This window comes from Rhinolophus ferrumequinum, chromosome 8, assembly GCF_004115265.2.
Source record: "Rhinolophus ferrumequinum isolate MPI-CBG mRhiFer1 chromosome 8, mRhiFer1_v1.p, whole genome shotgun sequence".
Classification (NCBI taxonomy): domain Eukaryota; kingdom Metazoa; phylum Chordata; class Mammalia; order Chiroptera; family Rhinolophidae; genus Rhinolophus; species Rhinolophus ferrumequinum.
In genome coordinates this window covers 92,208,292-92,220,806 of record NC_046291.1, presented here as the reverse complement: position 1 = coordinate 92,220,806, position 12,515 = coordinate 92,208,292, and the positions used below count along the sequence as shown (strand labels likewise).

Here is a 12,515-nt window from a genome sequence, read left to right as displayed (position 1 = left end):
AAAATATGTAAATCACAAATTTATTCGCTAATGTTTTGCTATAGAGCCAAGACCTTTTCTTTTAGAATGAGCCCACCATTTGGACTTTTGTGTTCTTAAATAAATTTTACACATGGTCACAGTCCACCATCTACAAATTGAGTTTCTTCCAGGAGTCCATTGGATTTTGTGAGCATTGTTCAGAGCAGAATTGAAAGTGGAAAACAGTACAGGGGGTTGAAGAGTGACTTGGGTGACAAACGGGAGAGGTGAGGGGTCATTCAGGGGCTTTTCACATGGGAGAGGCCTGACCTGTTTGAGTGCCAGTGGGGCCCGTTGAGAGCAAATGGTTGACTCTACAAGTGAGAGAAGTGGATGATTGGTGGCGCAGGTCCTTTAGGACATGGAAGAGGGAGAAGATTTGGAGACTGGTGGAGGGAATTGAGAAGTTCAAACATTCAGAGATGAGGCTGTTTCGCTAGAGGATGTGGACCTGAGAGGTGGAAGAAACATAAGAGGGGAAGTGAAAACTGAAGAGTTGAGGAGTTTTAAACCTCAACATCTTGGCCACTGATTACCACATTTCTAGCTAAGAAGCTGAGGTAGATAACAAAACTTCGTTAAATGTGAGACTCAGGAGCCAGTATTATCTCTTCTTAAGCTTAACAAGTAGACCCAGTCTAATCAGAAGACAGAAGTCCAGAAGGATGAATGTCAGATCCAGTGGGAAGATGGTTCACAAAAGCAGAGACAAAAACATTAAATGTGGGAGAAAATCCGTCCTTAGGAGCAATTACAGAAATACAAGAGGACCTATATTTTACTTCTAAATTATTCTGCTTTGTTTCAAGTAGAATATTATACTAGTATAATATTGGCAGTATGGGAAATTAATACAGTTGTTCTACAGCTTAGTAGAACAAGTGTAAATATAATTTTGCAAAATTATATTTAGTAAAAATGATTTTAAGTTTCATATCCTTTAATAATCTAACTTTTAGCAATCTATGCTAAGTAACAAACTCAGCCAAAGGACAGAAAGATATTATTTACACAAGTAATTTATTTTAGCATTATCTATAATGGCAAAAACCAAAAACATTAAAAAATCAGTAGAAGGAGAAGAGTTGAGTAAATCGTATTAAAACAAAAATAGAAATAGTGGTGTGATTAAACTGTTATAAAAACTTTATTTACGTGGGACATGCTTATGCTATAAGGAAAGCAAAACACGTGATAGTATGTGCACTGTGATTCCCACTTTATGAAATCTTCAGATGACAAAGACCAGGGTAATATACAAAGTCAAAAAAGTAAGGTTTTTTTTTTTCTTTTTTTGTTAAAAGTGATTAGAATTAGGATAGTTAGGCTTTTTAAAAAATGTCTTTAGTTTTTGGAACTCTCCCTTGAAATTTTTTCATTATAATGCTAATATGTTTTACTTTTAGAAGAGTTACAAAGAGAAAAAAATTAAAATCATCTATGAATTATCTTCCAAGAGAAAACCCCAGTTAAGTCTTATTTTGTTTGTATCTATGCACGTATTATATATAGAAGGTGCCAAAAAAAAGTCTATACATTTTAAGAAAGGAAAAACCTATTAAAATTGTAATACTCAATATATATTGATAACACAAGATGAGTACAAGTCGTGTGTATATATTTTTTTGGCACCTCCGATATACAGTAGTACCTCGGTTTTCGAACGTCTCCATTGGGGAATGTTTCGGTTTACAAACGCCGTAAATTTTCTGGATCTATGGTATCATTAGATAGTAAAATTCATGCTAAATTTGCAGTTTTAGGGGTTGATTTTAAAGGTCTGGAATGGATTAATCCATTTTGCATTACTTTCTATGGGGAAACCGTGCCTCGGTTTTCGAACGTTTCAGAACTCAAACGGTCTTCCGGAACAGATTACCTTCGAAAACCGAGGTACCACTGTATATGTCTTTTTATCTCAATAATTATGTTAGTGTACAGTCTTTTGGGGTGGTTGTTTAACCAAATGCATTCCAACAATTCCACTAGGTACATATTTAAAAAAAAAAAAACTGAAAGAAGGGACTTGAACACATAGTTCTGTGCTAGTGTTCACAGGAGTATTAGTCACACTAGCCAGAAGGTGGAAGCAACCCAGTGTCCATCAGCAGATGAATGGATTAAAAAAAAAACTTGATATGTACATGCAGTGGAATATTACTCAGTCATAAAAAGGAATGTAATGCTGACACATGTTACAGTGTGAATGGAACTTGAAAATATTATGCCAAGTGAAAGAAGCCAGACACAGAAAGACAAATACTGTATGCTTCCACTCACATGAGGCACCTAAAGTAATCACGTTCACAGAGACAGAAAGTGGAATAGAGATTACCAGGGCTAGCGGGGGCAGGGAGTCATTATTTAATAGGTACAGAGTTTTAGTTGGGAAAGATGAAAAAGTTTTGCCTAAAATACAGGATAGTCATAATGGTTATACAACATTGTGAATAATGGACTTAATGTCACTGAATTGTACACTTAGGAATTAAGTGATTAAAATGATACATGTATATTTCACCATAATTTTAAAAAATGTGTAAGCACAAAAATGAGAGATGTATCTTGTCAGCAGCACAAGTAAAGAAATTGCCATAGGACTCAGTGCAGTCTGGCGGCCTGGAAATGTTTTTACTTGCTGTTCCGTAGTCACATGTCTGGGATGAGGAGAATGACAGTTTGGCTCTGTTCCCAGCGTGAGCCCACACTTACTCTTGTTATAGTGCCACCTTGCAAAGTGCACCACACAGGCCTTTGTGGCTCAGAGAAAAGGACCCCTGAGAGTAAAGGCAGTCAGCAACATGACACAAGGGCCAGAGGACCAGGGGTTTAATTTGTTGACGATAAGGCTCAGAATGTATTAGAAAAAAATCTTTTTCAGAAAACAATACAGACCTGTTCTTTGACCCAGCATAAAGACCCACTCTGAGAGTCAGAAACATCCAAAGAAGAATGATCTGCCTAGCGGAAACTGAGTTCTCAATTGTTAGAGACTATTAGCCATTGTTTGGCTCTCCACATGGTGGGAATAGATACAAGAATTCTTGGATGGTTCAACCGCTTTAGATCTTGTGGTAACTGGGGGAGCGTTGGTGTTCTATCAGGGCCTCAGCAAGGAAACCCTCAGTATTTGTAAGAAAAGTGATAGATGCAGTGTTGGCACATTAGATTCCTGAGGAACTGGGCCTGTGAGGTATGCAGTCTTTGTTCTCAAGGGACTCTAAAGAATTTCATGCTAGCAGTCTCAAAAATGCGTTAATCACTGAAAACAAAGTAAAACAGACTTTATGTGCAAATTAATGAATGAATAGATGGAAACATAGTTCCCTTTAAGGTAATTTATAAATTAGATATTTACAAATTGCAATTCTAATGAGATTTCCAGCCAAGATGGTGGAGTAGGTGTATAAATATTGGATAACTATTGTGTACACCTGAAACTAATATAATATTATTGTATGTTAGCTATATTTTAATAAAAATCTTTAAAAAACATGAGGTGCAATAAAGAAAAACAAAACAAAAAAGGAATTCTAATAACTGCCCTTTTGTTAGTGGCCAGATTTCACGTGAGAAATCTCTGGCTCTCCTAATACTTCTTAAAATTTAAAGAGAAAATGTGTTGAAAGTCCTGAAAAGGAACTGGTGGTGTGTTGTGCTGCAGGTGTCCCGGGATGGCGGAGTCGCCTCCCCTGCCTCTGAGGGCCGGGGGGGCAGTGATGTGGTGGAAGGAGGCAGGACGGCTCTGGACAACAAGACCTCCCTCCTCAACACGCAGCCTCCGCGGGCCTTCCCAGGGCCCCGCGTGCGAGACTACAATCTGTATCCCTACTCGGACACCATCAACACCTACGACAAGACGGCCCTGAAGGAGGCCGTGTTTGACGATGACATGGAACAGCTACGAGATGGTTTGTCTCTCTGTGCTTGATTGTCCCCTTCCATGGGTTTCCCCTCTCGTCAGACCAGCTCTGGGCATACTGGAAATGTTGGGTCTGTCCTGGTTATTAGCCATTTGTTCAACTGCTGCTTATAGAGCTACTACTGTGTGCTTAGGAATGGAAGGCACAGTAATGAACAAAAGTATGCACAGTTCCTGCCCTCTAGAAGCTTATAGTCTAGTCCTGGAAGCAGTCAAGAAATAAGCGGTCAGCAGATTACCTAAAATCACCTGCTCTGACAACTGTGCAACGGAAGGCTAGCTATACCCATCAGGGAAGGCTTCACTGAGGAACCTGGCCTGCGTGGAAATCAGAAGGACAAGGGGAGTGGGGGTTTAACGAGGTGGGGAGCAAAGGCGCGAGCGGTCCCAGCATTTGTAATGGCCTCTGACGGTCCCTCCCAGTCCTGAGCTGCGGAAGTGAGAAGCACCCCTGGAAGGCTTCCCGCTTCTCTCACACGAGCGCTTTGTTTTCCCTTTTTCTTTTTCTTTCTTATTACTTCTCACATCAGTGTTTTAACCAGGTCTTCCTAGAGCTGCTCTATTTGACTTCCGTCCTGTAGTTGGGAGAGAGGGGATCTGACATACACCAGGCAGAGGCATCACTACGGGATGGCTGCCGCACGGCTGTTTCACGTGTATTGTCTGATTGAGATACAGGGGGTTACTGCCGTTTCACAGGTTGAGAAACTGAAGTTCAGAAAGGTTAAGTCACTTGCCCCAAATATAACATAATCAGTATGGAACAGAACTAGTCTGGCTTTTTTTCTGACTCTGTGTTAAGGCCAGTGTCCATTATTGAGTAACAAGTGAGTAAATAGGTATTAGTATGATGGTATTTTTATCTGGCACTTAATTAGTTGTTTTTTCACCTTAGTGTCATGTTTACATGTTTTGATTTATTTCAGCTTAGTAGTCATTTTTTTAAAATTATATGTGTATATATATATATGTGTGTGTATATATATATATATATATTTATATATACACACACATATATATATATACACACACATACATACACATCTGTTTTGTTTCCAAGCCTGCTGTTGTTTTGTTTTTCAATTTTGAATGAAGAGTTAAATTAGAACTCTAAACAGTTCACATTCGCTGAGTGCCTACTGTGTGTGAGGAAGCATATGGCTTACCGGGGACATGGAGTAGAAGAGACACAGTCCCTGACCTCAGCTCAAGGCCTGTCGGGGAACAGACTCATCAGGTTGCACTAGTGAGAGGGGAGGGCCCCGCTGGAGGCGCGTGCCAGCTTCCGGGGGCATAAAAGAAAGAAAACTGCACTCTTCTGGGTGGGTCAGACAGTGAAAGAATCCTGAGACAGAAGAGAAGTCCTCCCGTTGTCACAGCAGAAATTGTTTCAGGGGTCGAAAGCATAATCCCCTGGCTATTAATTGCCAATTGCTGGTGGGTAGCAGCTCAGTGTATACCCACGCGTCTGTGTACTGGGCAGTAGGTGATGGTACAGTGTTTAGCATGACTTGCACTTTCTAGGAGTATTGGACTATTTATTTCCTTTCATTGCTCATAGAATTGGTCCATCATTGAACCTATCCATTTGTTGCTCTTGTTGAAGATAGAATAGAGATTAGGATGTTGGTTATTATTTATTCAGCAACCGTAGAATTAAAAGCTTAAAGAAAAGGATGGGATGGATAGCAGGGGGAAAATGATAAGAATTCTTTAACATTTCAGACTTCCAGATGTGTTTGTTTCCCTGTCTTAGAAGCTAAAGAAATATGCACATACAAACTTAAATAGTTCCTGATGATTTGTCTGATTTGTTTTTTTTTTCATCCTTTCTATTTAAAGTGAATTCAGAGTTGAGGTCTCAAAAGCACATGGAAAGAGAAAGGATGTGCTTTTCTACCATATAAACCATGGTTTGGGTCCCTGCAAGTAATTATGCTAAGAGACCTTGGCAAGTTTTACAGTCTGTGAATTAGTCCATGAATAGTCTAAACACCTCAATTGGCGTTCGTTTGCTGTGCCACTTCCTAACCTCTGGACATTCGAGAAGGGGATGGATGTTAGTGAGTCAGATGTGACAGTGGTGAGGGTCTTGAGGAAAATGTACTGGAGTGGACTTGGTACTGCTGAGACTACCACTGGCAGGACCTGCCCTAGGCCTGCTGCAGGGGAAACAGAGTTTGGTCAAGAAGAGAGTTGCGGAGGGGTTTTGGAGGGGTTCTCCTCTGTCTGAAATTGGTGAGTGAAATAGCAGGTTCTCCTCTGTCTGACCTGGAAGGGGAGAAAAGGTGGCGAGGCAGGGTAGAGGCGTTGAATCTATTGGCTCTTGACACCTGTTCTCCCACCTGTTTTAATTGTGAGCTGAGCTGCCGAGGGTGTGAAGAGTGGGGGTGGGGCGGGGTGGGATGACGGTGTGATGGGATGGGAGCCGTCAGGGTGCCTCTGGGATGGCAGCGTGTCCCTGCGAGGCCCCTGGAACCAGGGGTTCTCTCACACGTTAGTAACTTCTGTCTCGCGTGTCTCCCAAGTGCCCATTGACCATTCTGACTTGGTGGCGGACCTCCTGAAAGAGCTGTCCAACCACAACGAGCGGGTGGAGGAGCGGAAAGGTGCCCTGCTGGAGCTGCTCAAGATCACGCGGGAGGACAGCCTGGGCGTCTGGGAGGAGCACTTCAAGACCATCCTGCTCTTGCTGCTGGAGACCCTCGGAGACAAAGATGTGAGGAGGCCCCGTGTGCGGTGTTTCCCCGTCCGTGGGTGGTTGGGCTTCCGCGCACCTTTCTGCACTGTGCTTACTGTTTACATCAAAACATGTTTGCAGTATTTTCCCAGCACCAGTTAGTTCGTAGGGTAATGTTTTTGCCAGACACAGGCTCCGTCCTCGCTTATATACAAGCTTTTTTTCTGTAATTGGCTTTGAGGGAAACTTGTTCCTGCGTCAGGTCACTGTAACACACACTTTCTTAAAACTTTTTTAGCATAAAATGTAGTTTTTCACAATGAGCTTTTTCCCTTGTGAGTGTTCTTTGTGGTTCATGTGTAATTGAGAAACAGAGAAGTTGACTTTTTTTTAAATCCCTACTGAATGCTGCGTTCCATGAAATTCTGTCTCGGTTCACCCCACATGTGTGCACAGTCCCAGTAATCCTAAGTGGTCAAGCGACAGGTTCAGGAACCGCGGATGATTATCATGGTCGATTTTCTTCTATTGGTTTTAAAACAAGAAGCCCTCTTCACACGGTGACATTTGAACGTGACAAACTAGGCATTTGCTATAATCTACATAGGGCGCCTAGTAGAAGAGGGGGTGGAATCTAGTCACAGCCTTCTGTTCTCACACACAGAAATGAATGAATACGGGAATCGCCTGAAATGAACTCTACAAGTAAAAACCCAGCGTTCTGCACTGGGCTTTCTGTGAGCTAGCAGAAACAAAAGTCAAGTAAATGTGTTGAGGAGCTGCAAGGGCAGGAACCAGGCAGAAGTTGCACACAGCCCATGGTGTCAAGGTCATGCCCAGGGTCACGGGGGTGGTAACTGAGTGGAAGACGGGTGAGCAGAGGCTGGTGAATGTCATGATGACTTTGGCTGCTTTCTGATGCTTAGGGTTAATGGTTTGGTATAGGGTGAGTAAGCATAGGAGAATGATGATAAAAGATCTGTATTAACTTTCCTTAAAGTATTGGCTCCCGAAGCGCTTCTGCTTGGTTGGGCTTTGTGGTCGGGAGATAAAGTGATGTCACGTAGAGGGCAGCTAGATGGGTTGTTAGTATGTGAATTGTACAGGTGAGTGACAAAGAATCAGGATGTACTTTTTGGCTGTGTTTGGTGTAAACTCCATTCTCTTTTATTGAGCTTAGGAGTCTGTTTGGAATGGCTTTCCTCCAGACGCATGACTGGGGCCTCAAGGTCTGCAGGCAACCCGAGGCCTGTACAAATTCCCCTCCCCCACGACCTCATCACACAGGTGGGGAATAATGAATGACAGGTCTTCAGCTGTCCTTAGAGAGTTCACAGTCTTACAGGTCCTGTGGAAATGTTTAGATACTCTTTACTGTCCTTTTGTACATTTTACAAATGGGTAATTTGCATATCTAAGCCTCAGGAAATCTGGAAATCTCCAGGAGATTGATAATGAGCTTAGATGTATTGTTCTCCTTTGGTCCTCATTTGGCTCCTTCAGGAAACCTTCCTGAGGTCCCTGTTAGGTGCTAGATCCTGGGAATGTCACTGTAGGCCAGCCCTGCCTCCTAGAGCTGGCTGTGTAGGGAGCCTCGGTCAGGTAAGCAGGGAGATCAGTGTCCAGGCTGCTGCTAGGGAAGATGCCAGGGAAACCCAGCAGTGGGTGCTGGTCTCCTCGCATCCCGCCGTCGCGTCCATATAGCAAAGCACTGTGCATTGTGTGCTGATGTCTTCCTTTCCTTCTGCACTCCAGCATTCCATCCGAGCACTGGCATTGAGAGTTTTACGGGAAATTCTGAGAAACCAGCCCGCAAGATTTAAAAACTACGCCGAGCTGACGATCATGAAGACTCTGGAAGCCCACAAAGATTGCCACAAGGAGGTGAGCCAGGCCTGAAGCCCAGGGTGCGCAGATGGGCCTGGGGCACAGTTAGGTGGGGGGAGGGGAGTGCCAGTCAGTACATGGCTTAGAAAAGAGACCCTTCCTTTGGACTCTGCCCTGCCGTACGTAGCACAGTTGAAAACCTCCGTGCTCTCCCGGCGGCTGAGTGGCGGGCAGTGCAGTTCAGGGGTCCATGCCACTCAGTAGGTTCCAACTCCCTTTCCATGTGGACAGTGGACTTGGCCTGTCCCTGAGGGATTACGCATGTCAGAGTTCCCTGGCTTTGGTCAGAAGGAGGCATCTCTCATTTCCTTGTGGCATTCAGCATCTGGCAGCCAGGTGGGCGATCAAGATTGGTTTGAAGACACAGATATCCTAGAGCTAGTCCCAGACAAGTCCTAGAACCGCCGCTTCCTTCCTCCAGAACCTTGGAGAACTTGTTTCACTGTCTGAGCCTCAGTTTCCTTGTGTGTAAATTAGGGATGGATATTATCACAAAACTTCTTGTGACGATTAAATGAGACAACCAATGACGACAGGACGTGCCACCCTGTGCTGGTCTTCTGCCCCCTTCCTCTTCGCACTCCTCTCTGGCTGTGCCGTGCCTCTCTGTCAGCTCCTCACATTCCCCATGCTAGCACGTCGTACCTGTAGCTCCTGGCCCCCCAGAAGCCCGTCGGAGAGCAGGAAGGGTGCATTCCTGGGCCAGGTACACATACTGCAGACATTGGGCACTCAGTGACTCGTCGTTCAGTTGCTGACTGAATTGTTCCAGCCCCTCGAATAGCTACAGGCCTACAGAGTGGGAGGTGTGTGGCGATGTCCCAAGTGAAAGTGATTTCAGTAACCCCCTTCTAACGAAAGCCGCTGTGGGAGACGGAACCATATGTTTAGAACTTGCGCAAACGTACATGACAGGCGATGGATTGACCCCGCCGTGACAGGCAGAAGCAGTCGCTCAGTGCAGTCCTTGGGTCACATGGGACTCTCGAGAGACACTCATGGATGAAGACAATTGATTAGAGCAATTCTTACTCATATCTACAAGAAGAATCAGACCCTAAATTGTGGTTTGTCTCTAGTTAGCAGTTGTGTGACTACTGAGCACACTGGTCACTCACTACCAGTTTGACCTCAAATCCCCACCACGATTGCAGGCTCAGCAAGGGTGGGGTTCTCAGGCTCTGTCTAGGCATCTCCCACCTAGCAGTCTAGCACGACACAGGTACATAAGTGACAGATGTGTTTTTAAACCAATAACTTACACTTCCGAAATCTGGCATGGTTGCGTGATGGTATAATCACTCGTGTTTGAACAAAACACTTTCGACTTATAAGAACTCCTTTTAAAATGTGAGGACCAGATGAGCTAATATAATCAATAAAAAGTGAGGAAAGAGGGTCCAAGAAGTAACCATAGTTTGTCAGGTAACACATGGCAGTTACTGGCAGAACCTAGATATAAACCCGGTCATGTGTCTGTCTCTTTCAAGAGGAAACTGACCTATGCTGACTTTTTTTTCTTTTCCTTTTTTTTCCTAACCATAGTAACTTCTCCTTAATGAGAATACATGCACAAAAAAAATGAAATAAAACTGAAGTTCTTTTACATATATGATGTCAGTTGTTTTCACTGTCTAGGACATACCTAGAATGTGGCATTAAGGTGAAACTAAGCCATCTACCGTGTGTGGCACTTGTTAGCTCTCCCCATGGAAGATGTCTGCCTTGAAAGTGGGCATCCTGACCCTAAACTTGGAAACTTTGGCAGTGGACCCTGAAAAGTACAAGTTAATAGAACTAAATACTCCATTTATTATTTACTGTTTTCTTGAGGGATCTTTTTATTTTTTTTTCCTGCAGAATGAGAAATTTAGGAAAGAAAGTCCTTTAAATTGTCTAGGGGACAAAAGCAGAAAGTATCTGCTGCTGAGAGTAAATTTAGCAGCACTCAGTGGCCGCATAATTCCTGTCCTCCAGGGGTCTCCACCTGCTGTCACTGATTACCTGGTAAAGCAGGTGAGAAACACTATGTTCTGGCAGGAGCGCCCTCATTGGCAGGCTCCCTGCTTCGCGTACTTTCCGACTCACCTTGACTTGGTTGCCCTTGATGTTTCCCTTATGAGACTGTACTGTCACTTTGCCTGACACGCCTGACTTGGGCACCTGTATGTTTAGATTTTAGGTATGCTTTTGTTTTTGTTTTGCTTTTCCTTTAAAATTCTTCTAGTCTTCTTTTCTTTTCCCCAGTCTATCTCTATTCTGTTTTTGTTTTCCAGGGCAAAATAGTTAGATGCACATAAAGTTTGTGTTATAGCCATTGTGTTGTCATAAAATTTTGCACACAGTATTTCCTTAGTCACTATACTTTCTCATCATTGCATTCAAACATTGATTCAGACATTATTCAAACATGCATTGGAAAGGATCCAGAATGTTTCTAGGCCCAGTTACTATATTGCTCGTACAGAGTCAGCTCTATTTGCCTGTCTAATTAGTGCTTCCCGGGACTTCCTTCTCATAAGAAGCTAGTGGTTTTGTCTTCGCAGATAGAGCCCAGGCTTCAGCAGGGGATGCAGAGCACGAGGCCCAGTGTGTTGACCCAGGGCTGTTCTCAGAGACCTTGGCATCAGATGTCCTCTCTTACATGTTGCAAATGTACCAGGCATTAAATTTGTCTCAGGCGTCATCCATCCTAAGCTAACATTGACATTCTGCAGCAAGCTGGGTCGAGGATTTGGATACCAGTTTAGAGTTTCTGTTTAAAAAGTTGGTGTTTGTCACTTCAGACATGTTTTCATTCTCCCTATTTGAATAAGTAAATCTCTTTCATTATCTAACTGCTTGTTTTTATCTTTTCAGTAAATAAAATTTTCTGTTGAGTTTCAGTGCTTCGTTAATGAAGTTACTGTGCTTTACAGTAGTGGTAGCTGTTAGCAAGCATCTTAAAGGGCTAAGGCTTTGATGGTGATCTTTTAAAATCTTTAAGCCCATTTTCTGTTTTTCAAAAATATTCTATTAATTTTAACTTTTCTGTTCTTAGAAGTTGTAATCTGTTTGTTAGGGCTGGTACACAATCTCTTTCTCATTGATAACGAGAGGATTTAATAAGAGAATTCATTCTACGATTGAGATTCTGGGGTCAGTGTGAGGTATGACTCGTGACACAGAAAGCCTGGTTTTCAGTCCAGTGTCTCCTCCTCTTCAGCTGTGTTGTTCGTTTTCATCACCTTTATAAACCTATGTAAGCGTGACTGATGTGAGAATCAAAGACATAGGAATATGGAAATACCCTTTAAAAAATGTGCTGTACAAATACTGCTACCTAAACTGTTCTCAGACATCCTTATCTGTTTCAAAAGACCCATTTCTTGGTAAATAGTTGCTATGCTAATTATGAATCATTTTATACACATACAGTGTAAGAACAGTTGTTGCTGCCAGTCACTGTTTCTTGTATATAAACTTAAAGGAAGCAGCAACTCTATTTCCTGAAGAGAATCTATAACTGAGACTTTTTGATCACTAGGCTTAGCTTTTTCTGAACTTGGCCACATTAGTGAATATTCGATTACACTTGCCTATTAAAAGAGGAAAGTGTTCGTGTCATTTCTTGTCACTATATTCATATCACTATCCCGGGTCACCAAACATTTCTTGCCACACACACAAGTCTCAGTGTGTGAGGCATCAGACTCCAGCCTCAGGCTTGTTTGGGGAAGTCAGTCTTAGATAAATATAAAACAACCACTGTTAAAGGTCTCAGGAGGGGTTGTTTTTAAGTCATTTTTAATTTTATGTGTTACGACTTGAAGGAATTAACAAAGCAAAGCCAGACCAAAATGATTTTAAAAGAAAACTTTTCGGGGACTCGTTTTCTGGCTTCTGCGTCACCCAGCTACCATGGTGTGTCTTACCTTTTGGCGAATATCATGGCCAGAGAAGAGCAGGAGTGTGTCAGAGAGAAGGCCTTGTAGTGAGCTGATGTTCTGCTTCAAACACCAATTA

At 42.9% G+C, this 12,515-nt stretch overlaps 1 protein-coding gene across 39 annotated transcripts in view; it reads left to right on the top strand.

Annotated features, from left to right (window-relative positions):
• The window catches only part of CLASP1 (cytoplasmic linker associated protein 1), a 246,530-nt gene that overhangs the window by 212,081 nt on the left and 21,934 nt on the right, over window positions 1–12,515 (top strand). For 24 of the 39 annotated variants that reach the window (XM_033111635.1, XM_033111608.1, XM_033111612.1 and 21 more), the window contains 4 exons: window positions 1,428–1,490; window positions 3,686–3,932; window positions 6,472–6,662; window positions 8,379–8,507. In XM_033111635.1, coding sequence (XP_032967526.1) covers window positions 1,428–1,490; window positions 3,686–3,932; window positions 6,472–6,662; window positions 8,379–8,507 — 630 coding nt within the window. The remainder of the gene's footprint in view (window positions 1–1,427; window positions 1,491–3,685; window positions 3,933–6,471; window positions 6,663–8,378; window positions 8,508–12,515) is intronic. The other 15 variants (XM_033111629.1, XM_033111625.1, XM_033111627.1 and 12 more) reach the window with 1 other exon arrangement.